At 39.0% G+C, this 26,491-nt stretch overlaps 1 protein-coding gene across 1 annotated transcript; it reads left to right on the top strand.

Annotated features, from left to right (window-relative positions):
• Positions 1–24,969, top strand: CAND1 (cullin associated and neddylation dissociated 1). The gene is made up of 15 exons (XM_079994087.1): positions 1–182; positions 6,473–6,616; positions 8,158–8,312; positions 10,318–10,441; positions 11,452–11,708; positions 11,803–11,908; positions 12,885–13,030; positions 13,508–13,800; positions 14,313–14,454; positions 15,678–17,171; positions 20,262–20,357; positions 21,709–21,878; positions 22,749–22,913; positions 23,667–23,774; positions 24,412–24,969. The coding sequence occupies exons 1-15, from the start codon at positions 115–117 to the stop codon at positions 24,634–24,636; spliced, it is 3,693 nt and encodes a 1,230-aa protein (XP_079850213.1). The 5' UTR covers positions 1–114; the 3' UTR covers positions 24,637–24,969.
• Positions 24,970–26,491: the final 1,522 nt, after the last annotated feature.

The raw sequence follows: 26,491 nt of genomic DNA, 5'->3' as shown, positions 1-26,491 counted from the left end.
GCTCTCTCGCCAGGCAAGGGCCCGCCCAGTCCCACCCTTCGCCGCCGCCGCCGCCACACACAGCACTGGGCGACGTGGAGCCGGCGAGACGCGGCCCCCACCGGGACCATCAACATGGCGAGTGCCTCGTACCACATCTCCAACTTGCTGGAGAAAATGACGTCGAGCGACAAGGACTTCAGGTAAGGCCTCTCAGGTAGTCCGCTCCAGGCTCGGCCCAGGCGAAAGACGAGCCTCCTCACCCTCATACCCCCGACTCACCGATCTCTCCCCCCCCCCACTCCGCCGCCGCCTCGGCCTTTTCCGGCTTGCCCCGGCCAGACCGCAGCCGCGTCGGTTCTCCAGCCGCACCCAACGTGCCTCGGGCCTAGGTTGGCGCCTGTTGGGCAGGAGGAGGAGGAGGAGGCCGAGCCCCGCTCGTGGCTTTTGTGCTCCGCAGGGCTGCGAAGGGGAGCCAGGAGGCCCTGGCGCGGCCGCACAGGCATCGCTTTTCCTCGGAAAGTTGCCCGCAAGTTTGCTGTTTCCTACGCGCCGCGGAGGCTGCTCGGCATTTTGTACTTCCCATTATGCTCGTCCGTGTTGCCGTGTAAGGTGGGCTTCTTTCCCCTGCAGTCTGTATTTGCAGCCTTAAAGCAGGTTTAGTTGGAACAAAAGCTCTGTTGAGCATTGGGACGTGCAGAGAGTATGAGGCTATGAATATTGTGATGTACATAGGGATTACTTTTAACATCAGCATTGGCCCATTAGATTCTTTGCTTACACACTGGCTCTGTTTTAGTTATTTTTTATACAGTGTAGTGATTTGGTTTTTATACATCAGTTTCTATTACAGAAGATGGATGAAATGTTGCAGACACACTGGTTTTTCTCTCTTTGGTGTGGTAGAGCATGCTTCCTTTCATTCCTCATCAGTAGATAACAGTAATAAGAATGTGGCCAACAAAATGGTTTTAATTTTTATCCATAATGCCATAGGTGGAATTAAATTGAACACAAATATTCTTAATCAGGCAATATAGTTGATCCTTTGAAATAGTACTTTTCAGTACATGCAGTACTTTTGATAAGAGTTTAGTATTGGCTCTAACTTCTTGTGGTTTCACATTCCTTGTCAAAGATGATCTTAGTATAATAAAATTCCTTTAGAAAATGTACTTTGATAGACTATATTATTACATGTGGTAGTCTTACATGTATGTATGTGTGTAGCAGAAAAGGTATTCACATACATGCATTTTGCATGTTATTTACTACATAGGTATTGTTCCTGTATAAGAATTTGTCATGTTTTATGTAGTTGTAAGTGTGGTAATGGGACGCGGGTGGCGCTGTGGGTAAAAGCCTCAGTGCCTAGGACTTGCCGATTGAAAGGTCAGCGGTTCGAATCCCCGCGGCGGGGTGCGCTCCCGTTGCTCGGTCCCAGCGCCTGCCAACCTAGCAGTTCGAAAGCACCCCCGGGTGCAAGTAGATAAATAGGGACCGCTTACTGGCGGGAAGGTAAACGGCGTTTCCGTGTGCTGTGCTGGCTCGCCAGATGCAGCTTTGTTACGCTGGCCACGTGACCCGGAAGTGTCTCCGGACAGCGCTGGCCCCCGGCCTATTAAGTGAGATGGGTGCACAACCCTAGAGTCGGACACGACTGGCCCGTATGGCCAGGGGTACCTTTACCTTAAGTGTGGTAATATAGAAATATTAATTCACCTGTGAAGGGCAGTAAGGCAGTGCAAAATCCTGTAGCCCAAACCTTATTCTGTATGGTTTGTTTAAGGTATTAGAAGTATTGCACCTGCATCAGTTTAATGAGCTGTTACTTGTCACATCTTCATACTAGTTTGATTTTGTTTGTTACTCAGAATGGGTGCTGATCCACTCTTGAAAATGTACCATATATGAACTAGTTAGAGGAACTCTCTGAAGCTGTCACTCCACGCTAATTTGGCTTGCCATTGTGAGCTCCTTCATTAATGTGCAGCTCACCTGTTGATATATTCCTCTGTATTTTAAACTTGTTGTATGCCTTTCACCTGCTTCCTTTTCAGCCCTCATGTCAGTCAGAAAATCCTTCTGTGTGTAATTGGTTTGTGGTTCTGGCCTAGTTGAGATGTGAAGGTCTGGAAGAAATTGGGAAAGTTGGGGAGACCTATTCTAATCCCACCACTACTACTTTTCTACGTCGTCCCCCCAACATATTTATTTCAGACCTCCTAACTTTGAATGAAGGACCAGAAGCGTACCCATGGGCTCAAACACACCTTCCTCTCTCCCCACCCTTTCCTTTTCAGAGCTTGCTACAATGCAGTAGCTTTATTTTTGCACAAATGGTAATGCTAAATAATCATGTTCATTTTCAAGCTGGAGTTTGAAGCTATTTGTGAACTTTGATTAATGCTACCTATGGTTAGTATATTACATTAGCGTAAAAGTAACGTGTCTTGATTAATTCCAACAAGAGAAGGCAGGTATTTTCACAGAAGTAGGAACATAGAAACACATGATCTCACATGGCATGTGTTTTACCTATGCACTAAGCTGCTGTGGGACGTTTTGCATTTTCCTGTACATGTAAGTCAGAGAAAATGTAATACCATTTATCCCAACAGCTTCTTTTATTCACTGGAGTCAAGAAGTACAGGTAGCAATCATTCAAGATCATACCTTTGGCATTTGCTCAAACTATTGGCCAGGAAAGAGAACATTGAGGACTTTCTGTACCCATTACCACTACAGCCGGAAACAATTGAAGCAGTGCACAAGAATATAAAAATGAAGTAAAATATTAAAAGTACTTGTCTTAAAAGACAATAAAGCCATTTATGCAAACTCTAAAGCAATATAATCATTCCTACAAACTCTAAAAATGATAAAGCATTTCTACAGATGTACAATCAATATTCCATAAATGATCAGGCTTTTCCCTCTACATAATTCCATCCTCATGTCAGACATTGTGATATATTGTGATGTTCAGCTGATGATATATTGCCATGTTGAAAACCTGATATCGCCCAGTCCTCACTGGGTCACACCTCAGGGAAAGCCTTCTTAAAAAGTCTTCACTCAGTTCCTAAACATTATGATGTTTGGGCTGGTAATTGATTCCAGAGTTTCCAGTACATCTCTGGGGCATGTGGTACTAGGTGTAGCAGCATGATGGAGCCATCTTTTTCCATTATTTCTTTTTAAAAATGAAGCTTTGAAGGCATTAGCTAGGTTTGTTACAGTTTTTCATAAATGCTGCAGAACTACATTTTTAATACAACAAAAACATTCTATATCTTTGAAAGAAGTTTCAAGTAATTTACTGTGTGCATTGAAGATACATGCAATATGACTTAATACAAATTGTTATTGATCATCTCTTAGTTTTCACTGTCGAATTACACTTCAACATTTCTTAGAAATTTAAAATGAGTAAAAGTATGAGAAATTGCAAATCCCCTATTATAATCAACTTTAAAGTTTCAACAATATTTTGTATATATTTTAGGGCTCAGACCTTGAAATGTGTCCAGGAAAAGCAAGTGGTGAATAATTATTTGGATTGGTGGCTCTGTTTATTGAGCCTTTTTTCCACATTACACTTATTTCTATCTGTTTAGAATACATCTCTTACTGTTGTCACAGTTGGGGTGCATATGTGTATATAAATGGGTATACTGAAGAATTAATCTAATTCTTAAAATGTGAATGGCCCTTTTGTACTTGCAGTTAATGTGTTTTGTGGTTTTGCACTCAGTAATGCATATTTGTGGCCAAAATAGGATTCCTGCCCTTGCTTGGTATTATGGATGTAGAACCAGCGGGTGATAGATTTTTCAAGATATATTCAGCCTTGCCATTTATTTCTTGCTTAAATAACTGAGTGGCAGACTGCATCTGCCTTCCTTCCACTGTTGGTGTTTATTTATTTTCTGGATTTGTAGCATACATTTTGACTAATACTGGGGTTGGAAACCTGTAGCACTCTAGGTGATGTTGGACTCCAACTCATCCCTGGCAGGTTTCCCCATCATTGGACTTAATTGTTTTATGGCTGGTCACTGTATTAAACTACAGTGAATATGTTAAAGCAGTGGTTCACAAACTCTTCTCTGGGCTACACTTTCAGAATAAAAATTTGCTTGTGCCACACAGAATTTTTTATTGATAAGAAATACATTGGGAACAAAAAAAGAAGCAACTCCTAGCTTTGCTTCATTTATAACACAGAACATAACAACTTTATAATATGATCATGGGCATCCATAAAGAATAAAACAATGCAGCTACATAAGAACATGAACAGTGGTACCTCGGGTTGCAAACGCTTCAGGTTACAAACACTTCGGTTACAAGCTCCAGTACCCTGGAAGTAGTATCTCAGGTTGAGAACTTTGCCCCAGGATGAGAATGGCAGCAGAAGGCCCCATTAGCAAAAGCACGCCTCTAGTTAAGAACAGTTTCAGGTTAAGAACGGTTCTCCGGAACGAATTAAGTTCATGACCCGAGGTACCACTAATTATAAATGAGCTTCTTACATACGTACCTTAAGCAGTGCTTTTTTTCAGAGGGTTCGCAGGGGAGTACATACGCCTAAACATTTTGTGAATCTGTACTTTTGTCCATTTACTGTATTTATTTTCCCAGATTTGAACTTTAAAATGGTGGTTTTCTTGAGTCAAACTTTTTTTAGAAAAAAAGCACTGACCTTAAGTATGTATACCAATGCAATGAGAGGTATGAGCTTGCAGGATCACTTGATGCTCTTGCTCTCATTTTGAAAATATGGCAACAACATCTATTCATATTTTTCGACTTAAAAAACTATATAATGCTACACTGAAATGTTTAAATGTTTCTTTGATTGTCCTTGAATCTTCCCACTACACTTGCCATCCTCTCCTGGCCTTTGAGAAGCGTTGTGTTAAAGCCATATGCATAAAACAAAGCCCAACAAGCAGAAGCCAGCTGTTGGTGTTTTCGTTGCCTACCTGCAAAACTTCAGACAGGTGCTATGCTAAGATGTATAAAAAACAGTAAAGTGCTTCAGTAGCTGTCATCATTTAAGAACAAAATAATCTCTCTTAAGACAAAAGAGCAAAAAGCACGCACCAGCAGTGGTAGCTGACACAGTGCTTTCCAGACATTATGGTTTGGAACTCGCACCATCCCTGACAATTCACCATGCTGTCTGAGCTGGTGGGAGTTGTAGTTCAGAACATTTGGAAGAACCGTGTTGGCTACTCCTGCTGTACAGGGGTGGCCAGGCTAGTGAGTGTTGAGGGAAACAGAAGACCCCTGTGTAATATTTGTTGACCAAGTCTCCATTAATAAAAACCACAGAAAACAATAACAATCTTTTGTTCATGACATAGTATAAAGTTGTTTCCAATATTCTGTGCAGCTGTTATTTATTACATTTATAATATGCATTTCATTAGGCTTATTTTATTTTCATTATTTCATTAAAATTTGTATACTGCCAAATACTTACAGGTCTCAGGGTGGGTATAGAGTTCTGCGGTGTCACCCTTCCAAAGTTATTACAACATGTGCCTTTGAACTGTGCTCTAGAACCTATCTATGTTATAGCATAAAGATATTGCATATGGTAACTTATTCAATGTAATAAAATATTACAAATTTATTAAAAGCCGCTGATACAGATACTATTAAAACTACTATTAAAATATTTGCACCCTAGTATTCTAATATTCAAAAGTAGCATGTTGCTTATTAGTTATGAATGACATCTAATGCTACCATTCTGTTTATGGATTGGATTTTGATTCAGTGGAAGCATCCACTATAACGTAAGAGTAGGAGAGGTGATTTTTACTGATTTCCCCCTTCCTGCTTCAAGTCCCCCTGCACCACCTTTCAAGCCATTCTGGAAGGCCTCTCAGCCTTTTGGATCAGGGTTTGTTGGGGACACAAGTGGCTGCAGTGAGGAGGGGGAATCTGCAAAAGTCATCTGTCCATCTTTTTACATTAGTGAACTTTGGGGGGTGGGAATACAGCCGAGTTGTCATTTGTGCACATTTAATTTCCGCAATCACAGCTTTACGTGGTTGGCGATCAGCCAGCTGACACCGCACAAATTAAATGGAGGCAAGGTGGAGAGCTTAAAAGTTCTTTCTGTGACACAAAAACCCAGTGCTTTTAAACACTCTGCCTTGCTTTTGGGGCCCTGAGAAGCTAAAAGCTCTTCCTTGCATTGGTGGGGGGGGGGGCGGGGGGAGACCTGCTTCGGTGCTGGCTTTGGGAAGGTAAGGATGCTTGCATGGGTCAGTTCTGGGGTTGTTTTAACACTGCAATTTTGACTTTACGTGCCATCCCCAGAACGTAACCCCTGTGCAAGTTGCAAGTCAAATGTATACACTTGATATGGTTTTTAATGTAAGCCCATTTGAATCTGATTGTGGAAAACATTAACTTAGATTGTGCTGTAAAGCTATAGTATACAATTTGAATTGCCTTTTCTTTTGTATAGGTTTATGGCAACAAATGACTTGATGACTGAACTACAGAAAGATTCTATCAAGTTAGATGATGATAGTGAAAGGAAGGTTGTGAAAATGATTCTGAAGTTGCTGGAAGATAAAAATGGTGAAGTACAAAATTTAGCAGTCAAATGGTATGTATGTGTCTGTGACTAGAGTTTTAAAATTCTTATTCATTGACTTGATTCTATATTAAGCATATAAGAATTGCTTTGTTTGTGTAGTCCAGCATTTTGTCTCCATAAAATGCATGATTGATGCCCCTGAGAAGATAACCAGCAGAGTGTGATGGAGACAGATCATATTCTTGTTTCCTATTTGATTACGTTTTTGGTACTGTGAATATTAGTCAGTGAAATATTGCTGTTCCTTCTGAAACTCAATTTCATTAGTGGACTCTCAAAGAAAAAAAGATAGTATTCACTGTTTCTACACATTTCATATTTTTATAAATATCTGCAGAGATCTGTATTTCACACCTTCCCATCTGTTTGAAGGCCAAAGGTGGAGTGGATGATCACTTGATCATACTTCTTAATATCGGAACGGTCCCTGTAATTACTACTTAGCTAGTCTACATATAATTGTATAACAAAGGAGATAGTGTTTGGTTTAGATATATTTAAAAGCTGGATAGTTATGTCATGGATAATGGACATGAATTTAAAATTAATTATTAACTTATATTTTCCTGATGTGAAAATGCAGCTTGAAATAACCTACTGAAATTGTTAGTAACTGGTTTGGACATGTCACAAAATATGTTAGTTAACAGAGTAGATTATCACTCTGTTTTGTGATGTGGGGAACCCCTGACCTGTAGACTTAATTAGCCCCACCAGGCGTCTCCAGTTGATCTCTGAGGCCATTTTGGCCAAGCCACACCCACTTGCCCTGCATCAGACATAATATATGATATCAGGTATGGGACAGGTAAAAATGTGGCTCCATTCTGAAAGTGGGTTTGCTGGCACGTTTATCAGCAGCACCTGAAATCAAACCACATGTGCAAAGGGGGGGGGACTCCTTGCCTGATATTTGCTGTTGGATGATTGACCTATCAAAATTGCCCATGGGTTTTGGGGGCCTGGGGTGGATCTGCACATAGGGAAAACCACTATTAATAACTCAGAAATTAAATCGTTGTAACAACCACCACAAAAATGCTATGGAAAATCACAAAGAATTTTTTTTACTCTCCAGCACCATCTGGTGTTGCATGTTTATTATGTATTCAAAACACTTTTTTGACTAACGGAGCTAAGTTCCAATAAATTGTTCCATATACATCCTGTAAATGTGGCATTAGTTGCCAACTTTGAGAATGTCCCAGGTTATTTTATAAAATTATATTCGCCCGAATGCAGGTTACCATAGATTGACCTGTCTGTGCAGTCGACTCCTGGAACTGTTTGAAAATCGAGACGTGGCTTCCAATTGGCTGCAGGAGCATCCTGCAGCCAATCGGAAACTGCGCCAGATGTTCAGCTTCCGAAAATCATTCGAAAACCGGAACACTCACTTCCAGTTTTCGATTGTTCAGGAGCCGAAACGTACAAGTTCCAAGGCATTCGGCAACCAAGGTACGAGTGTACAGGTAAGTGAATTTCTAACATTTTAGATGTGATGAATCAGTTTTTAAAGTGTATTAAATGCTGTTTTGGTTTTGTTACAGCCTTGGGCCCCTGGTGAGTAAAGTGAAAGAATACCAAGTGGAGACAATTGTAGATACCCTCTGTACTAACATGCTTTCTGATAAAGAGCAGCTACGTGATATTTCAAGCATTGGCCTTAAAACAGTCATTGGAGAACTTCCTCCTGCTTCCAGTGGTAATTTCTACTACTTCTCTATATTTAGTCATTTCTCTTCTAGTTCGATATTGATTAATGAAATTGGATTCAGTTGAATTCTAGCTAACACTAAGATTTACTTAACTTGGAGATAAAAGATTTTTCTGATGCCATTGGGGGAATGGTAATCTTTGCCCTTAGATGTTCTTATTGTGTTCTGATTTTTAGCTGAGGTATTTGTGTTTGGAGAAGAGACAAGAGGAGTTCAAGAACTAAAGCTGGTGGACATATTATGGTCTTTGGTTAAGGTTCTGTGTATGGTATTCTGTAACACCATTATGTTGTGCAGCATGGCCCAGGATTTATGCCTGAAAGTGTGCAGACTGTGCTACAGTCGTAGTTAATTTCCCCCAGTAAGGTTGTGTGGTGTAATTGATGCTTTCGCTATGTAACATTTGAAGTTTCACAAGGATGGCAGTCTACAGTAATTCAGTGGGCCTCTGGGTCAGCAACTTTGTACCTCATTCCATTCTGTCCAGCTGAAGGTTTTTCTTGGCCCCTTTGATTCATCCTGATTCTCTTCTGCTGCTTACCGGCTCTTGTTAATGCTAGCTATTGATCATACCAAGAATTATACAAAAATATTTCTAAGTTTTAAGGTACAAACATTTTTTTCTGGGGGTAATTCACCTCCTGTTGTAGCTAACGCTGAAACTAGTGTTTTAAATTTCACCTCTTAAATTAAATATGAATCCTCACCTCGAGGAAAAAAGTCGTTCAGTCTGGTTTTAATCTCAGACTACTTGTGACAGTACTTTTAGAAAAGTGAAAATAATGGAAATAAATAGAACATATTGAATCCAAACTGCAAAAATCCACAATTCAACCTGATTTTATTTTTAATGGCCTTCAGTTTGGGATCCTGATTTTGCTAGTTGGTCAATGAATTTCCTGTATTAGGAAAGGAGTGCTACTACTGAGTTTCTGTGTAATTAGTGTCTGTGAAAGAAACACATACAATGAAGTTCAAATTACAAATTAAAAGCTTGAGAAAGTACCTTTGACTTTTACAATAACAGTGTTCCCTTTATATAATCTTGAGGTGCAAATGCTATTGTTTATGTAGCACAAACACACTTTTGGTGGGGGGGGGCAGGTTTTGCAGAAGTATAACAAATATTGAGAGAAAAATTAAGAGGGCCTTTTCAGTAGTGGCACCTGCACCGTTGAACACCCTCCCATCAGATGTCAAAGAGATAAACAATTACACGACTTTCCGTAGACACCTGAAGGCGGCCCTGTATTGAAAAGTTTGTAATGTTTTGCTGTGTTCTGTTATATTCTGTTGGAAGCCCCCTAGAGTGGCTGGGGCAACCCTGTCAGATGGGCAGGGTACAAGTAATTTATTATTATGTTTATGATTGTTACAGACCAGTGATAACTGTACATGTTCAGTGGGCACAGAATGCTCAAAGAAAAATTAAACAAAACTGGGAGGGGATGGAAATGGAATGGAATATCCTCAGCAGAAGCAACCAAGAGTTCAACACTTTATTGAAATTCTCACTTGTAAAACAGTAATAGAAGTCTTTATATATGCAGCTGTTCTGCTTTACTAGCTAGTTTCTTCTAATATACTGCTTCTAAATAATCCTCAGTGAAATTTGAGCCATGATCAGGAATGCAGGGAGAGCTTTACTCATGGATTGCTCTTACTGGATTATGGTGTATGCATGTGTGTGTGTTTTCCTGCATTACCAGAGTTCAGATTACTAGGCAGTAATCAGAATGACGTGGACTCTACTCCATGAAAGTTTGTCATACTAAATTTGTTAGTCCTTACGATGCCACAAGACTCTTAGTTGTTTTTGCTGCAACACAGACTAACACTGCTACCCACAATAATTGGTTCTAATAAATCGTATCACGAGATAACCCACACTTGTTTTGGAAATGGCTCAAGTTCATACCAAGTTTGTTACATGTCTTGTGAAATTGCATATATATGCTGACAAAATGTTATTATGGTATTTCCCAATTCTAGGTTCTGCATTAGCAGCTAATGTTTGTAAAAAGATCACTGGGCGTCTTACCAGTGCTATCGCCAAGCAAGAGGATGTGTCTGTTCAGTTAGAGGCCTTAGACATCATGGCTGATATGCTAAGCAGGTAAACATGTTAAAAATGCTTGTAAACAATAATTCCTTTAAAAAGTTGTGTAATGTTCATATGCAGGTCAAATGTCTGGAAACTTTTTATAGAAGAGAATGTTAATGAAGCTGAATGAGTGCAGAGTTGTTAAATGCATACTAAATGTAATCCTGAAGCTGAATTTGCATTAATTATTGCTTCCATTTTCAATAATTGAGAGAGCTTTTTGATATTTTGGATAGAGAAAAGACAGCTAAGAGATACTTAGGGAAAAGCTTTGAAGTGTAAATTCTCAGGGAAAAACCTGGAGTAATATCATGTCAACATATTGCACTGTTACTCAGAAATCTATGCTTGCTGCCAATTTGTTCCAGACCAAATTGAAGGTGTTACTACTAGTATAGAAAGTCGTTACAGTTTGGGACCAGTATACTAGAACAGTGTTTCCCAACCTTGGGCCCAACCTTGGACTACAATTCCCATCATCCCTTGCCACTGGTCTTGCTAGTCAGGGATGATAGGAGTTGTAGTTCAAAAACAGCTGAAGGCCCAAGGTTGGGAAACACTGTACTAGAAGGATTGCCTTACCTTATAGATGTCTACAGAATTGGCACTTTTACAAGTGCCACATAATGTTCATGCTGCACTTGTAGGCAGTATGCTTTTTAGTTTGGCAGAACCTATACTCCCTTCACCATTGACTTTAGGCAGGTCCCTTTCCTGTACTGTTTATGGTGCTTGCTAAAAACATTTTTGTTAAGGCAAGCCTACCCAGCTGTTGATATGTATTTTAATATGTAATTTTATTTTGTAATGCATATTTTCTTAACTGCTGACGTGATATATATGTTAGTTTGTAACTCTTGACCTTTATTGATAATTTCAGTTTATACTTTATTTTATGTAAACCACTTAGAGGTTTTTATGATTAAGTGGCTTACAAATTCCATTAAATAAAATTTAAAAAATGGAAATGCCCGGACAATAAAATTTGTTTTATTCTAACTTAATTATTCCTCTGTTTTAAGGCAAGGAGGATTGCTCGTTAACTTCCATCCTTCTATTCTGACATGCCTGCTTCCTCAGCTGACTAGTCCAAGGCTTGCTGTGAGAAAAAGAACCATCATTGCTCTTGGTCATCTTGTTATGAGTTGTGGAAACATAGTGTTTGTTGACCTCATTGAGCATCTGTTGACAGAGCTTTCTAAAAATGATTCCATGTCAACAACAAGGACCTATATACAGTGTATTGCTGCCATCAGTAGGCAAGCAGGTCATAGAATAGGTAAATAATTTTGCATATTATTGAAATTTTCCTATTTTTCGCATGAAATGTTAAACGTTCCCCATGAATGACTGTTTCTGTTTTCTGTTGTCAGGTGAATACCTGGAAAAAATTATCCCTTTGGTAGTAAAATTCTGTAATGTAGATGATGATGAGCTTCGAGAATATTGCATTCAAGCATTTGAATCTTTTGTTAGGAGGTAAGGTGGTAATAGGTGCACTTGTTTTTTCCTGGTTAACTTAACAGTATGAAATAAGTTGAAAGCAAGGTTTAAAGGCACTGAGAAGAGGCTCTGGTAAAGCATGGTAGGAACCCTTAAATTGTTAAATTGCATAATAATTTGAGTGTCATTGGTAGAAATTAATTTTTTAGTGCTTGCATTGCTATCTTTGATTTTAATGCAACTAACATCTCCCTAGAATAAATAATGTAGCTATTGAGAAGTGGATTCTTAAAAGTCTCCGTTCAAATCACCACTTCACAGGGTACATAGATATAGCTAAACCTAGTCCTTATGATGTGCCAATGCTACAAAGTAACGTTTCCCCAAAGCATCAGTTGCAGTGAACATGTGCAGACCCTGATTCTGTCTAATATCTTCCATGTAATTTAGAATAGTATGTGGGGATTACCTCGGAATCAGAATCCTGCATTGCCACTCTTCCTTCTCTGCCCCTTCCCCCAGTTGCTTCTGTTGCTTTGTAGCAGAGTGGGAAAGGGCAGCTAAACATCCAGATTCCAGCCTTTTTGGGGTTAGATGTTCCTGGCATGCACACCTCTAAATGAGAGGAAGTTGCCCTAGAAAGGGCATTGAGAAGAGATGGCACGTTGTGCACTGGCTTTGCTTGGGACTTGGCTTGGGAAGTAGTGCTGACTGTGCCAAAATCAGCTCATAAGAAATTCATTTGCTTCATTGATAAGAACAGAATAAATCCATTTGGGTCACTTTTCCCAGATTACTCTGGCTCTCTTGGGATTGCCACCCAGAAGCCCTGCCCTCCCATTTTATCCTGAAAATCTTGATTCTTCACTAGCTTGGCCAGATAGAACCACTTATTATATATTACTTTACCATTGTTCTATACAGTTTTGCTGATAGACCCAGTTCAATCATATAGCAATAGTAATGCTTTATTTTCAGTAGATTCCTAATTAATGTTATGCTTATTATGCAGATGTCCTAAAGAAGTTTATCCTCATGTAACTACCATTATAAACATTTGTCTTAAGTACCTTACATATGATCCCAACTACAATTATGATGATGAAGATGAAGATGAGAATGCTATGGATGCTGATGGTGGAGATGATGATGATCAAGGTGAACTTGTGTGAAGATTGAAATACTCAAGTATCTAAAGATAGCACATACAATTATTAGTGCAGTATTCTAAATGAAATGTTTTCATAGTGTAATGGCAGAGCTTTGTTAGAAAAGGACACTCCAGCCTGGTCTTTATGAAAGTAATTTGCCTCTTACGGTTGGAGGCCAGAAGGGAGTAACCAAATTTTGTAAATTGTAAATTGCAAACTGACACTTATAACTAATGGGGGAATGATGTGAAATGTTCAGTGAAGTGAATGTTCCAAGAAAAATCCATTCCTTTTAATGAGGTTTACCTGAGAGCAGTGATTGTCAGATTGATAGTCATTGATTTGCCTAGTGTTGCTTGTATGCTTTGTTTGTATTTGTATTAATACCCAAATAATAAAATACAAAGTGATCTCTAGGCTATGGGCTTTAGTTATGATTTTATATATAACACAGAAACCTTTTATTTCCTCCCCACCCCAAAAGGGAGCGATGATGAATACAGTGATGATGATGACATGAGCTGGAAAGTTAGACGTGCAGCTGCGAAATGCTTGGACGCTGTAGTCAGTACGCGACATGAAATGTTACCAGAGTTCTACAAGACGGTGTCTCCTGCTTTAATTGCTAGATTCAAGGAACGAGAGGAAAACGTAAAAGCAGATGTTTTCCATGCATATCTCTCTCTTTTAAAACAAACGCGTCCTGTGCAGAGTTGGCTCTGTGATCCTGATGCCATGGAACAAGGAGAGACTCCTTTAACAATGCTTCAGAGTCAGGTTGGTGGATAAAACATTGATATTTTGTAAAATAAAAGGCCATATTGTTTGCTCTGGATAAACGTGAGAAAGGGGGAAACATTAATTTGCACCTTTCCCTCAAAGCAACGTGTTTTAGAAAGTTTAGGAGTTTTACTGTCTTTATAATCTACAGCTTTTGGAATTGTGCTGCTGTCGACCACTTTTGATGCCGAGTGGTGACTGCCTGCTTTCATAATGCAACATAGAATTTCTGCCCCCCTCCCCCACAACCCCCTCTGTGCCCAAAAAAATCTGTTGGGGGGGGGAGGAAGGAGAAACCCCATTATGTGAGCAGATACTTGTTTGTGCTACTTTTAAGCATCTTTGCTATTTTTGAAATCTGCTGGCCTTTCAGCAAAGTTCCAAAAGCTTACTTCTGTCTGAATGTCCGTGGTCCTCATATTTACTTAAGAATCACACAAAACCTGTCGGGTTGTATATATAAAAAGTGCTAACTGCTGAACATTGTAACAAGTATATAATAATTACAGGTTCCCAACATTGTTAAAGCCTTGCACAAACAGATGAAGGAGAAGAGTGTGAAGACTCGTCAGTGTTGTTTTAACATGCTAACAGAGTTGGTCAATGTCTTGCCTGGGGCTCTCACACAGCATATTCCTGTACTTGTCCCAGGTATGAAAAATATATCTTAACATGTTGTAAAGTTTTAACCTTGACATCTGGTAGTGCTTTGAAGCATGCTTATATATTTTGCATAGAAGTGGCATATTATTAGAATTTTGGTTCTCATGTAGTGTACTATGTGTGTGTATTTTACCAAGCTTTCTACAACTATATCTGTACATTTGCTTGTCTTGTTCTCTATTGAATTTATTCCTGTACATTGCAATTAGAGTTCCTTGAGAAAGATATTCAGATAGAAGAGATGCTAATAATTGATATTTCTGTCATGGTTGGTAATACAGTCGTACCTTGGAAGTTGAACGGAATCTGTTCCGGAAGTCTGTTCAATTTTCAAAACGTTCAAAAACTAAAGCTCCTGCAGCCAATTGGAAGCCCCAACGGACGTTTGGCCTCCAAACAGTCATTTCTGGGTTTGTAGCATTTGGGAGCCAAAATGTTCGAGAACTAAGCTGTTCGAAAACCAAGGTATGACTTGCTTGCAGTTTTTTATCTGTGGCTTCAGATAAAACATAAAATGCATACAGAATAATGATTCGAAATGGTATGAGAGATGGAAATAATGTGAAAAATATAACCAGGATCAGGGAAGGAGTAATGCAAGTCAGATTGTTTTTAGCAAGATTGTAGACCTTTATTGTGATTGGAGACAATATGCAAGTGTCATTAAACTAGAAAAACCAGTATGCATCCAAAGCATAAAATACCCAGTGGCAAGCCTCCAAACATGAATAGGATTAGGTCCAGGAATCATTTTGTCCTCCCTGCTTCATTCTCTGGCAAACCATATTCTTTTAGTAGCACAAAATTTTTAGATTGGGTGGCTGCTACTAAGCTATTGTAAAATCGCTTGACTGCTAGGTGCATGAAAGAGCAGAAACAGGCCCAAGGAAGCTCTGATTTTGAAGGATTGCTGGTGTGGTTACAGTTAGAAGCGAAACCTAGATTGAATCTGTTGGGTTAATGGGATTTGTATAAAAGGCTTTGTTTGGAAAGATAAGTTCTGAGTAAAAAAACTGAGCCAAGAGGAGGTTCAAAATTAGACAAAAATTTTGCTCTTAATGAAAAATATTGGATAAACCATCAAATCACCTTTTCCTATCTGCGCTACTTAAGTATAAGTTCAGAAACTTACTGGTTTGTAACCTGCTTTAAATCAGCAAATGTGCTTCAGATATACAATTGTGTGAATTAACTCTTTATTCTTCTTACAGGGATAATTTTTTCACTGAACGACAAATCAAGTTCTTCTAATCTGAAGATAGATGCTTTATCGTGTTTGTATGTGATCCTCTGCAATCACACACCCCAAGTTTTTCACCCTCATGTTCAAGCATTGGTGCCTCCTGTTGTGGCATGCGTTGGAGACCCATTTTATAAAATAACATCTGAGGCGCTGTTGGTTACCCAGCAGCTTGTGAAAGTCATCCGGCCTCTGGATCAGCCGCCTTCTTTTGATGCAAGCCCTTACATCAAAGATTTGTTTACATGTACAATCAAGAGACTCAAAGCTGCTGATATTGACCAGGAAGTAAAAGAGAGGGCAATCTCCTGTATGGGTCAAATCATTTGCAGTCTCGGCGACAATCTTGGCTCTGACCTTCCTAGTACACTTCAGATCTTCTTAGAGAGACTAAAAAACGAGATCACTCGACTAACCACTGTGAAGGCTTTGACTCTGATAGCTGGTTCTCCGCTGAAGATAGATCTGAGGCCAGTTCTAGGAGAAGGTGTTCCTATTCTTGCTTCTTTCCTCCGAAAGAACCAGAGAGCTCTGAAACTAGGAACGCTTTCTGCTTTAGATATATTAATCAAAAACTACAGTGACAGCTTGACAGCTGCTATGATTGATGCTGTCCTGGATGAGCTTCCACCTCTCATCAGTGAGAGTGATATGCATGTGTCACAAATGGCCATTAGTTTTCTGACCACCCTTGCTAAAGTTTATCCTTCTTCTCTCTCGAAAATCAGTGGCTCCATACTGAATGAACTTATTGGGCTGGTGAGGTCACCATTATTGCAGGGTGGAGCACTTAGTGCCATGCTAGAATTTTTCCAAGCTCTGGTTGTGACTGGAACAAGTAACTTAGGATATATGGACTTATTGCGTATGTTAACGGGCCCAGTGTACTCTCAGAGTACAGCACTTACTCACAAGCAGTCTTATTATTCCATTGCCAAATGTGTAGCTGCCCTTACACGAGCATGCCCTAAAGAGGGACCAGCAGTAGTAGGTCAGTTTATTCAAGATGTTAAGAACTCAAGGTCAACAGATTCCATCCGTCTCCTTGCTTTGCTTTCTCTTGGGGAAGTTGGACACCACATTGACTTAAGTGGACAAATAGAGCTAAAATCTGTAATATTAGAAGCATTCTCCTCTCCAAGTGAAGAAGTGAAATCAGCAGCTTCTTACGCATTGGGCAGCATCAGTGTCGGCAACCTTCCTGAGTACCTCCCATTTGTCTTACAAGAAATTACTAGTCAACCTAAAAGGCAATACCTTCTGCTCCATTCCTTGAAGGAGATAATTAGCTCCGCAACAGTGCAAGGCCTCAAACCATATGTGGAGAGCATCTGGTCTTTGCTCCTGAAACACTGTGAGTGTGCAGAAGAGGGTACCAGAAATGTTGTTGCTGAATGCTTGGGGAAGCTTACTTTAATAGACCCAGAGACTCTGCTACCGCGCCTTAAAGGATATTTGCTTTCAGGTTTGTAAACTTTTAATATCTTCATGTACTGTTTTGGGATACCACCCATAACTAATTTCTCCAGAATGGTCCTATTCAGTTGTAATAGTTTCAGACTGGAGTAAATTGATTGTGGATTTGGTAGAAGAGAAGGATTTCTTCGGTGCATGTCTTAAACAGAAATTGTAACTCTTAAAAACTGAAAACTAAGTTATGTTTTGCGGGTAATAATTAGAAAATGTCACCCACTTAAGAGGGAAGTATTATAAGGATTTTTTCAGACCAATTTAAAAGCACTGTACAAAGAATATTACACAGAGATGATCTATTTAATACTGTCCTGCCAAAAGGATTGCAACAAGGATAGTTTGAGATCAGTCAAAGTGATATTTCTACTGACTGATAGAAATTAGATTACCTATGTCCATATATTTTTGTGGAAACCCCTTATGCCCAGGTGTTGATTCTATTCCACCATTTTTGTCTGTCCTGATCATCTTTGATTCATCTGGGTGACATTTTAGCTATGTGATTGCTTATGGAGATAAAAAGAAAAACGGGGAGGAAGGCTTCAGCCTACCATTAGCGAAAAAGGTTTGCTAATTCCATGTGCTACAATTCTTATTGTAATAGAACAATTGGCTATTGCTGCCTAGACAATCCTAGTGGAACACATTTCTAGTAGATCTGCGACCCATTTTTTAAATTGAATTATTCAAACAGAAAACAAACAACGTCAGACAATATAAGCTAAATAATAAAAACCAAGACAATACGTTCTGTTCATACAAGTGTGGCAGGGGAATGGTTAGTGATCCAGGCCAGTGCTCAAGACATTCAAGCAAATAGATGTGTATAATGAATCCAGATATCAGATAATTTCCCATCTTTTTTGTGCTTTTGGAAGGTCACCAGCTGAGTTCTGTCCCTGTATGATATGGGGAGTAGACCTCTTCCAATATTGAAGTGTTAGATGTTTAGCCACTACAAATGCCCTTAAAGGTAAAGGTAAAGGTACCCCTGCCCGTACGGGCCAGTCTTGCCAGACTCTGGGGTTGGTGCGCCCATCTCACTCAAGAGGCCAGGGGCCAGCGCTGTCCGGAGACACTTCCGGGTCACGTGGCCAGCGCGACATCGCTGCTCTGGCGAGCCAGAGCCGCACACGGAAACGCCGTTTACCTTCCCGCTAGTAAGCGGTCCCTATTTATCTACTTGCACCCGGAGGTGCTTTCGAACTGCTAGGTTGGCAGGCGCTGGGACCGAACGACGGGAGCGCACCCCGCCGCAGGGATTCGAACCACCGACCTTTCGATCAGCAAGCCCTAGGCACTGAGGCTTTTACCCACAGCGCCACCTGCGTCCCTACAAATGCCCTTAGAAAGAAGTTAAATTGTCCCTTCTGTCAGGTTCCAAAGGACCTGTACATAATTCAGCAAAACATTAAAATCTGAGAACCTAAGGTCCAAAACCATATTTATGTGGCTGCTGTGGCCCAATTTTGTTCGGAATAGGGTTGCAGATTTAAATAAAATTCATTTTAAAAGGGGATTGGACAAATTCATGGAGGAGTGGCTATTAGTCATGATGCCTATGTATCAGAGCCAGTATATCACTGTACCACTTCTTGGGGATGAGAAGCAGACAAGTGAAGTCCTAATCGCTTCTCATAGACATCTCAATGACCACTGTGAGAACAGGATGTTGGGCCTTAGGTCTGATCTAGCAAAGGTTCTTTTTATGTTCTTATCTGTATCATACTGCAGAACCATATGGCTGATAACAGTAAGCAGAGTACAAAACCAGAGTTTAAATCTTAACTTAGCTATCAAGCTTACTGGATGACTTTGGGTCAGCCACCATTTCTCAACTTCTTTCACAAGGGGATAATTATGTACACTGAGCTGAGCAATTTGAAGAAAGAGCAAAGTTAAAAACATCAGAGTTGGTGGCTATCGCTACAGAATCCGTAGCTTAGCTATGCTTGGTGTGGTGAAGTGCTTCCATTGTCTAAATATGACAAGCCAAAAGTCTATGCTTGCTCCTAACTTATTTTCTTATTTGAAACATGATTAATCAGCTTCTCTAGAAACTGTTTAATAGGCCTTTGCTTTGGGGTGTGCATGCCAAAGGCACAAAATTCTTTATTTACTTATAGAAAAAAAATCAAAGTTAGTATTATTTGCTGGATATACTTCACCTTTCAATGTGTCCCCAGAACAACTTGCTAGATATGAATTACATAAAAACAAAATAGAGAGATGTAAAAACAGTAACTAGAAAAAAGGAAACAATGTATTGAGGATAAAATATCCTGAGAAAATATGGACTGAAGTTGGCAATGCTGCTATTATTGAGATATTTGTTTTAAATGTTTAATCACAACATACTATCTTAAAATCATAACTTTTTACACTCAACTTGGAATGTTTTTAACATCTTGAACCCCATGACATTCCTGCAGTGTATCTGTAAAATTGTTGTGTTAAACTGACAGCTTCAAATCGGAAAGGGGGTTCTTCTTAGCAGAACTGCTACTATAATACCAACTAGACTAGGCTTAACATGCATAGAACCTAATTTTGTGTTCCATCATGTATACCTGCTTGACTAATTTAAGTCCAATGATTTCAGTGGATTCTTATACAGCATTTGTCTTACCCACTGAAACTAATGGACCCAACTAACTGAAGTCCTTTGATTTCAAGTAGGCCAACTCAATGTTTGACTTAGTTGGAGACAGCCCTCGGAGATTTGACCTGTTTATATTGTTTTTCTTAATTACCTGGAGTGATTGCCCCCTGTGACATGGTAAACTGCTTTTGAATTTAACATTGGGAACCTTTCAAATTCTGCTTGTAATTTGGCATTGGGGGGGGGGCAGCTGTTGAAAAAAAATATTAATTGGATTTGTGTGATTCATTTGCGTAGTAAGTAGTTTTTTGAATCTCCACTAAGGAAAATGCTACAGGATGAATTATGTATTAATAAAATACCAGTGTTTTAAAAAGTTGTAATGGTTATTAATAATCATGATGTTTTTGTAATTGCATACTACAGCATGGGACAATGAGGACATTGTTCAAGCATTCTGGTTAATTTTTTTGTTATTAGGATCATCATATGCTCGAAGTTCAGTGGTCACTGCTGTGAAGTTCACAATCTCTGACCATCCACAGCCCATAGACCCATTATTAAAGAATTGTATAGGTAAGTGAAAATGCAATCATTTCAAGCAGTGCAATTTACCTTGAGATGACATACTTTCTTCCATGTGTGCATGTGAGTGTGTTTTAAAAGGTCAGTATTTTCTAGGTACCGGTGTCAAATGCAGCTTTTTCAGGTCTGGGGGAAAAGAGGGTGACTCAAGTACTTGAGATTTCCCTAGCAAAGGATAATGCTTCCCTTTTAGATAGAAGCAGGGATTCTCCCAGCTTAAAGCAAACTCTTTGTTTAAACATGCTCATTAATTTCTGTATTGTCTATAAATTTATTCAAAGCTATGTCCAATATTAGTGTAGCACAACAAATGTTCGCTCAAAGATGCTGTAATAAAAATTGAGAATGGGTTGTGTAGGTGCAGTATAATCACTGCAGTCCATGAATGAGGCTTTTTGTGGAGTCATTGAATTGTACGTAGTCTTAAAAAAAAAACAAAAAAAAAAAAAACACCAGCCTTTTGTGGCTGGGAAAGTAGATATGGTAGCTGGAAAAATCTTATTCCTTTTAAAGTCATTGGTTTATCTTATTCGTGTTTTCCATTTCCTGTATGGTTTCTTTGAAACATGCTTACCCCTTAAATTGGATAATTAATTTCTTAAAGTCCTGGAACAGGGCTGTCTGAGACCATGAACTGTGAAAACTGAAAGTGGCAGTTTTCAGATTTGCTTAATTATGCCACTCATAGAGGAACTGGGGGTGGGATGGGGGAAGATTGTACAGTGGCACCTCGTGTTATGTTACAAATGCTGCGGGTTACACGCTCTGCTAACCCGGAAGTAGATGCCCCTTGTTGTGACCTTTGCCCCGGGATGTGAGCGGAAGCCGTGGTGTGGCAGTAGTGGGAGGCGCCATTAGAGAAAGCGCGCCTCATGTTACAAGTGGTTTCCTGTTACGAATGGACTTCCGGAACGGATTGAGTACGTAACACGAGGTACCACTGTACACATGAAGTTCTCAAAAACTTCTCACAAACTTGATGAATTATCAAAGTAAATTGCTTGTACAAAAGGTAAATATGCATTGGAATGATAATTGCTGCCGTATTTCACAAAAATGTACGCAAACCAGTTAGTACAAAGTACAGTTATGCTTCTGCAACATGTCGTAAGAGGAAATGTATAAGGAAAGTGAGACTCGCTTTTTATTTATAGTGAGTGTATTGTTGTTTGTCACCTGTAGCCCATTTTTTTCATGAGATGACATACTAATCCAACCTCTCCTAATTCATGGCCCCGCCTTTTACAAACATCAATTGGGCAGGAGGAAGCTAGTGGGAAGTTCAAAAGTGGCAAATATTGAACAGGAGCATATGCTGATAACTTTCTTTAAACGATTGCAGGTGACTTTTTGAAAACATTGGAAGATCCAGATCTGAATGTGAGACGAGTAGCTCTGGTAACATTTAATTCAGCAGCACACAATAAACCATCACTAATAAGGGACCTTTTAGATACCGTGCTTCCACATCTTTATAATGAAACAAAAGTGAGAAAGGAACTAATAAGAGAGGTATGTAATCCACTCAAGTTACAGGGTGAGTAAGCAGTGGTGTTCAGAATAGCTAATGTTTTCTGTTTAAGTATTTTTGTGTTCAGATCCTCGTGCAAGTTCAGGCAACTGTTTTTTGTACTGATTAGGTGGCTAACTAAAGCAGAGTCCTTCTGGAAAGTTTTGCGTATGAGTGCTTTTACCTAGAATTATTGAAGAAACTCATCATATTTTATATGATGATAGGAGTTAAGAGAGACCATAAGTTTAACTTGAGTGAGGAACATACACAAAATATAATTTGAAAACTGCCATATTGTAACGGATTTCAATAAACATCTTTCATAGTACCAGAAATGAAAATACAGGGAAGGTATTGAGCTACTGGAATAAAGAGCAATGCAAAATGTTTTGTGTTCACTACGTGCATTGTTACAAAGGGAGCCAAGCCAAATGAGTTATGTCCCAGAATCTCTTCACAAGTCATATAGGTTTTCCCATACAATCAGCTCCAATTTAATTTTAATGTGATTCATCTTACTGCAGAATTGTGGGCATACAGACTGTAACTTGCAAATGCAAAACCTACTCTTAATTGTGAAGGGAAATTCAATGTAAGAACATAATTTTGAAAACTGAAGTTTGCTTGCCGCTTAAAAACCAGATAAATAGTGGTGGGTTGCATGGCTTGGGACATGGAAACTTGCTGTTGTCGGAATGCACACTACTTTCATCAACTTGACTTGAAGAACAATAAATATGACCTCTTGCTTTAAGAACTTTTCCTTGAGGCCATAATGCTCCTTAGTAAATTCTTACTCAGCGTATTTCATTAGCAACTGATAACTAAATGTATTCAGTGCGTTTAACAATTTCTGATCTGATTTGCAGGTTGAAATGGGTCCATTTAAGCATACAGTTGATGATGGTCTTGATATCAGAAAGGCAGCTTTTGAGTGTATGTACACTCTGCTAGATAGCTGCCTTGATAGGCTAGACATCTTTGAATTCCTAAACCATGTGGAAGATGGTTTGAAGGATCACTATGATATTAAGGTTAGTGCTTGTTATTTGTTTATATGTGTATTTGTACACACATATACATATGCATATACATATACGGATGCAGATATTTCTAAGTTAGTTGCTGAACAATTGCAATAAAACAGTAAAAAAACAAAACATGGAAAGGTGGTATTGGCTTTGTACAAAAATTAATGAAAGCTTTTCCTACCTTTTATTCTGTCCTCAAGGTAGGGCACCTAATTCCTTGTCAGTGTGATAGACAGTTGTGGTTATCCCACTTGCTCAACAAGTCTCTATTTGCACAAACATGATTTCCCCTTCCTATTCTCCTCTGTCCCGCCTCCCTGCACCACCACAGTCTGCTCTGGAGGAGCACCTAGGGTGGACAGCAAAGGAAAGGAAGACTAAGTCTGCTGCTGCTTTTCTTTTCCCTGATTTTGTGCTATTATATGGAAACTGTTTTTCTTAAAGATGATTCCTTCTACAGGAAATAGCCATTGGTAGTCCAGAGGCTTCCAACAATATGAATTACAGTATATTATCAGCTTTGATAAGCAATTGTTTCCAGTTCAGCATGAGTTTGACTAATAAAGACAACATTCAAATGATTGGTTTGGTGGTAGAGAAACGTCAAAAAGTATAGTCAAGAGAATATGGATCCTGGATACTGCATTTTCTCCCTATACTTGTAGAGTCACAGTTAGATTTTCTGATACTTAAAATCTGTTCTTAGCAGTGGCTAAATCTTTGTTATTTATTCAATTTTTATTTCTTCTTAACCAGATGCTAACATTTTTAATGCTGGTGAGACTGTCTACCCTGTGTCCGAGTGCAGTTTTGCAGAGGCTGGATAGACTGGTTGAACCCTTACGTGCTACATGTACAACCAAGGTATTGTGTGAATTGAATTGGTTTGAATTAGCCTACAGGATAATTGTAAAGCATAGTCTCATATATATATTATTTTGGTCACAGACTCCGTCTTGGAAAGATAATCTTTTGAAGCCACTATTCTTTCTCAGCATGCTGTTTCTCTATTTCACCCAGTTTTTTCTCTGATCATATTTTGTAAGCAGCTTTCATATGTGGCTTGTGGTCCTGTCTGTTCAGAGGTTTCTTCACCATGTGTTACCTACCTTAAGAAACTTTCAGTTATTATTTCAGTTTATACCTAGGAATAGTCTTGATTGAAGCAAAAGCAAGAACTGTGCTTTAGATAGAAGAAAGAGAAGTCTGATTTCTAGCAGCCTGCTTTTGTGGCTATATGCTGGCACTTTTGTTTTAATATTGAGGCTTGTCTAGACAATGTTGTCAGGGGTAATAGTTCAGTAGTTAGTGAATCTCTTAAGCTGGCCACTATTATGTAAGGCTACTAGACATTTCATGCATTCTTGTTTAGTATTCTCTGTTCTGCTGTCACTCAGCAAGCGGACATACTATCTGATGTGGGTATGCGTACATTTGAATAGCTTTCTAGATAGATTTTACTGTTGAATTTATATAATATGTATCTTTTTTAACTAAACAGGTAAAAGCAAATTCTGTGAAGCAGGAATTTGAAAAGCAAGATGAACTGAAGCGATCTGCCATGAGAGCAGTAGCGGCATTATTAACCATTCCAGAAGCAGAAAAGAGTCCACTGATGAGTGAATTTCAGTCACAGATAAGCTCTAATCCTGAGCTTGCAGCCATTTTTGAAAGCATCCAGAAAGATTCGTCGTCCACTAATTTGGAATCAATGGACACTAGTTAGATACTCAGAATGGGAACCATTAATTTGAACCATACGATGCACTGAATTGACAAGTTAAAAACAAACAAACAGAAAAGTATCTAATCTTCACAATGTTCCATTTTACCTTTATGGAGACAGTTTGGCTTTTTCCCATTGTTGCTTTTTTTAGCATTTATTCCAGAAATATGTATTTCCATAACTCAAAAGTTGTAAACCACTCAAGTTTTAGTGGATTTGGACACACATTAAATAGAAATAAAAGGCTAAAACGCATGGTGTATGGAAATAGATTCCAACATCTGTTTGCCCTGTAATGTTTAGGATTAAAAGTTTAAAAATTTGTGACCATGATTTTTCTTTTCCTTTTTTCTTGATATAAAAATCTACTGTGTTTTTGTATAACTTTTGTCTTTCTGTTTCAGCTACATGAATTGATTTGGCTGGCAGTTTAAAAATTGTGTAAGACTTATTATCGTGCAGAGGTCTTGGGCACAGTTTAAAAAATGCCAACATGTCCTTTTTAAAGGTGTGGGAGTAAACAGTTCCCTGTTGTGCACACTAATTTTGCATGAACAAGTTTACAAATATATGTTATGTGTAAAACAGTATGTGCCGTTTATTAATAATTAAGTTCGAGTGAGTACTGTTCAAATGAGTACTGTTGTATCACTGCAGTTTTAAGGTGCCAGTCCTTTCCATAGCAAGCACAGGTGATTAAGTTTGGAAGAGAAATGGGGACATCCAAAAATAAGATGGTGTTTTCTATACCTACCCTAGGTATGTCAAGGTATTTAAACTTGCAAACGAAAAGATTTTTTTAAAGCCACAGACAGAAAGCCACAGAAGGTAAATTGCTTGAGAAGAACTTTTGAGCTTCTAGCATCAATGCTGGTGATACTTAAGCCTCTAGCTGTGGGGAATGGTCTAAAGCAGTGTTTCCCAAGTTTGAGTCTCCAGCTGTTTTTGAACTACAGTTCCCATCATCCCTGACCACTAGTCCTAGCTAGGATGATGGGAGTTGTAGTCCAAAAACAGCTGGAGACCCAAGTCTGGGAAACAGTTTTAAAGAAAGAGGAGACTATGTCAGTGAAGTTGACAGCATATGACAAATTAAATTATGTGATGGTAAAAAAAGGGGGTTATTAAAATACCTTTCAGAAAATATTTTTTAATAATGGTGGGCACCGAAGAACTACTGGATAAAATAAAATTCTTCAGCAATACTTCTATTTCACATACTGCTCTCAAAGGTGAAGGATCTGGGCCAGCCTTAGGCAATCCTAGAAAGGGCAGAAATAATAGCTTGGCTCATAAGAGATGCTATTGAATGAAGTTCATGGGATGAGAGTTTCCTGTTCCCTTCTTGCCCCTGCCATCACCTGAACCCCTCCCTCAATATTGGTTCAATTTTATGTGGTTTTCTCCTTAGCAATCAACCCATCCAATATTTTCAAGTGTTGCTTTTGTGGAGTGGAGGAGACCAAAATTTTTCCTTTCATGAACTACTTTACCCTAGGTTTCATGCCCATAGCAACTGGAAAAACAGTGGATTTACTTGGAAAAAACCTACTTCATTATTCTGCTGCCAGTGTTCATATTTACTGCTAGAAAAATAGAGGCAGGAAACTTAGAAAGAAAAAGGGTATTTCCCTCCCATCTTAAGCCTTGCACTGTTTTGGTAAATAGTAGCAACCTGTTACATAGGAGTAGATGGACAATGGAAGACTATGTTCGAGTAAATTCATTGTGAGCCTTCTGACATGTAAGTTCTTGTTGCCTATGCCCTCTAACGGTTCTCAGTATAGTAAAATAAAAAAAAAGTTGATTCCTAAGAATAATAAGCACTAAGTAGCAAATAGGTCTTTTACTGAAA

This window comes from Podarcis cretensis, assembly GCF_951804945.1.
Source record: "Podarcis cretensis genome assembly, chromosome: 10".
Classification (NCBI taxonomy): domain Eukaryota; kingdom Metazoa; phylum Chordata; class Lepidosauria; order Squamata; family Lacertidae; genus Podarcis; species Podarcis cretensis.
The sequence above is the reverse complement of the archived record's forward strand: the minus strand, read 5'-3'. Positions and strand labels throughout refer to the sequence as shown.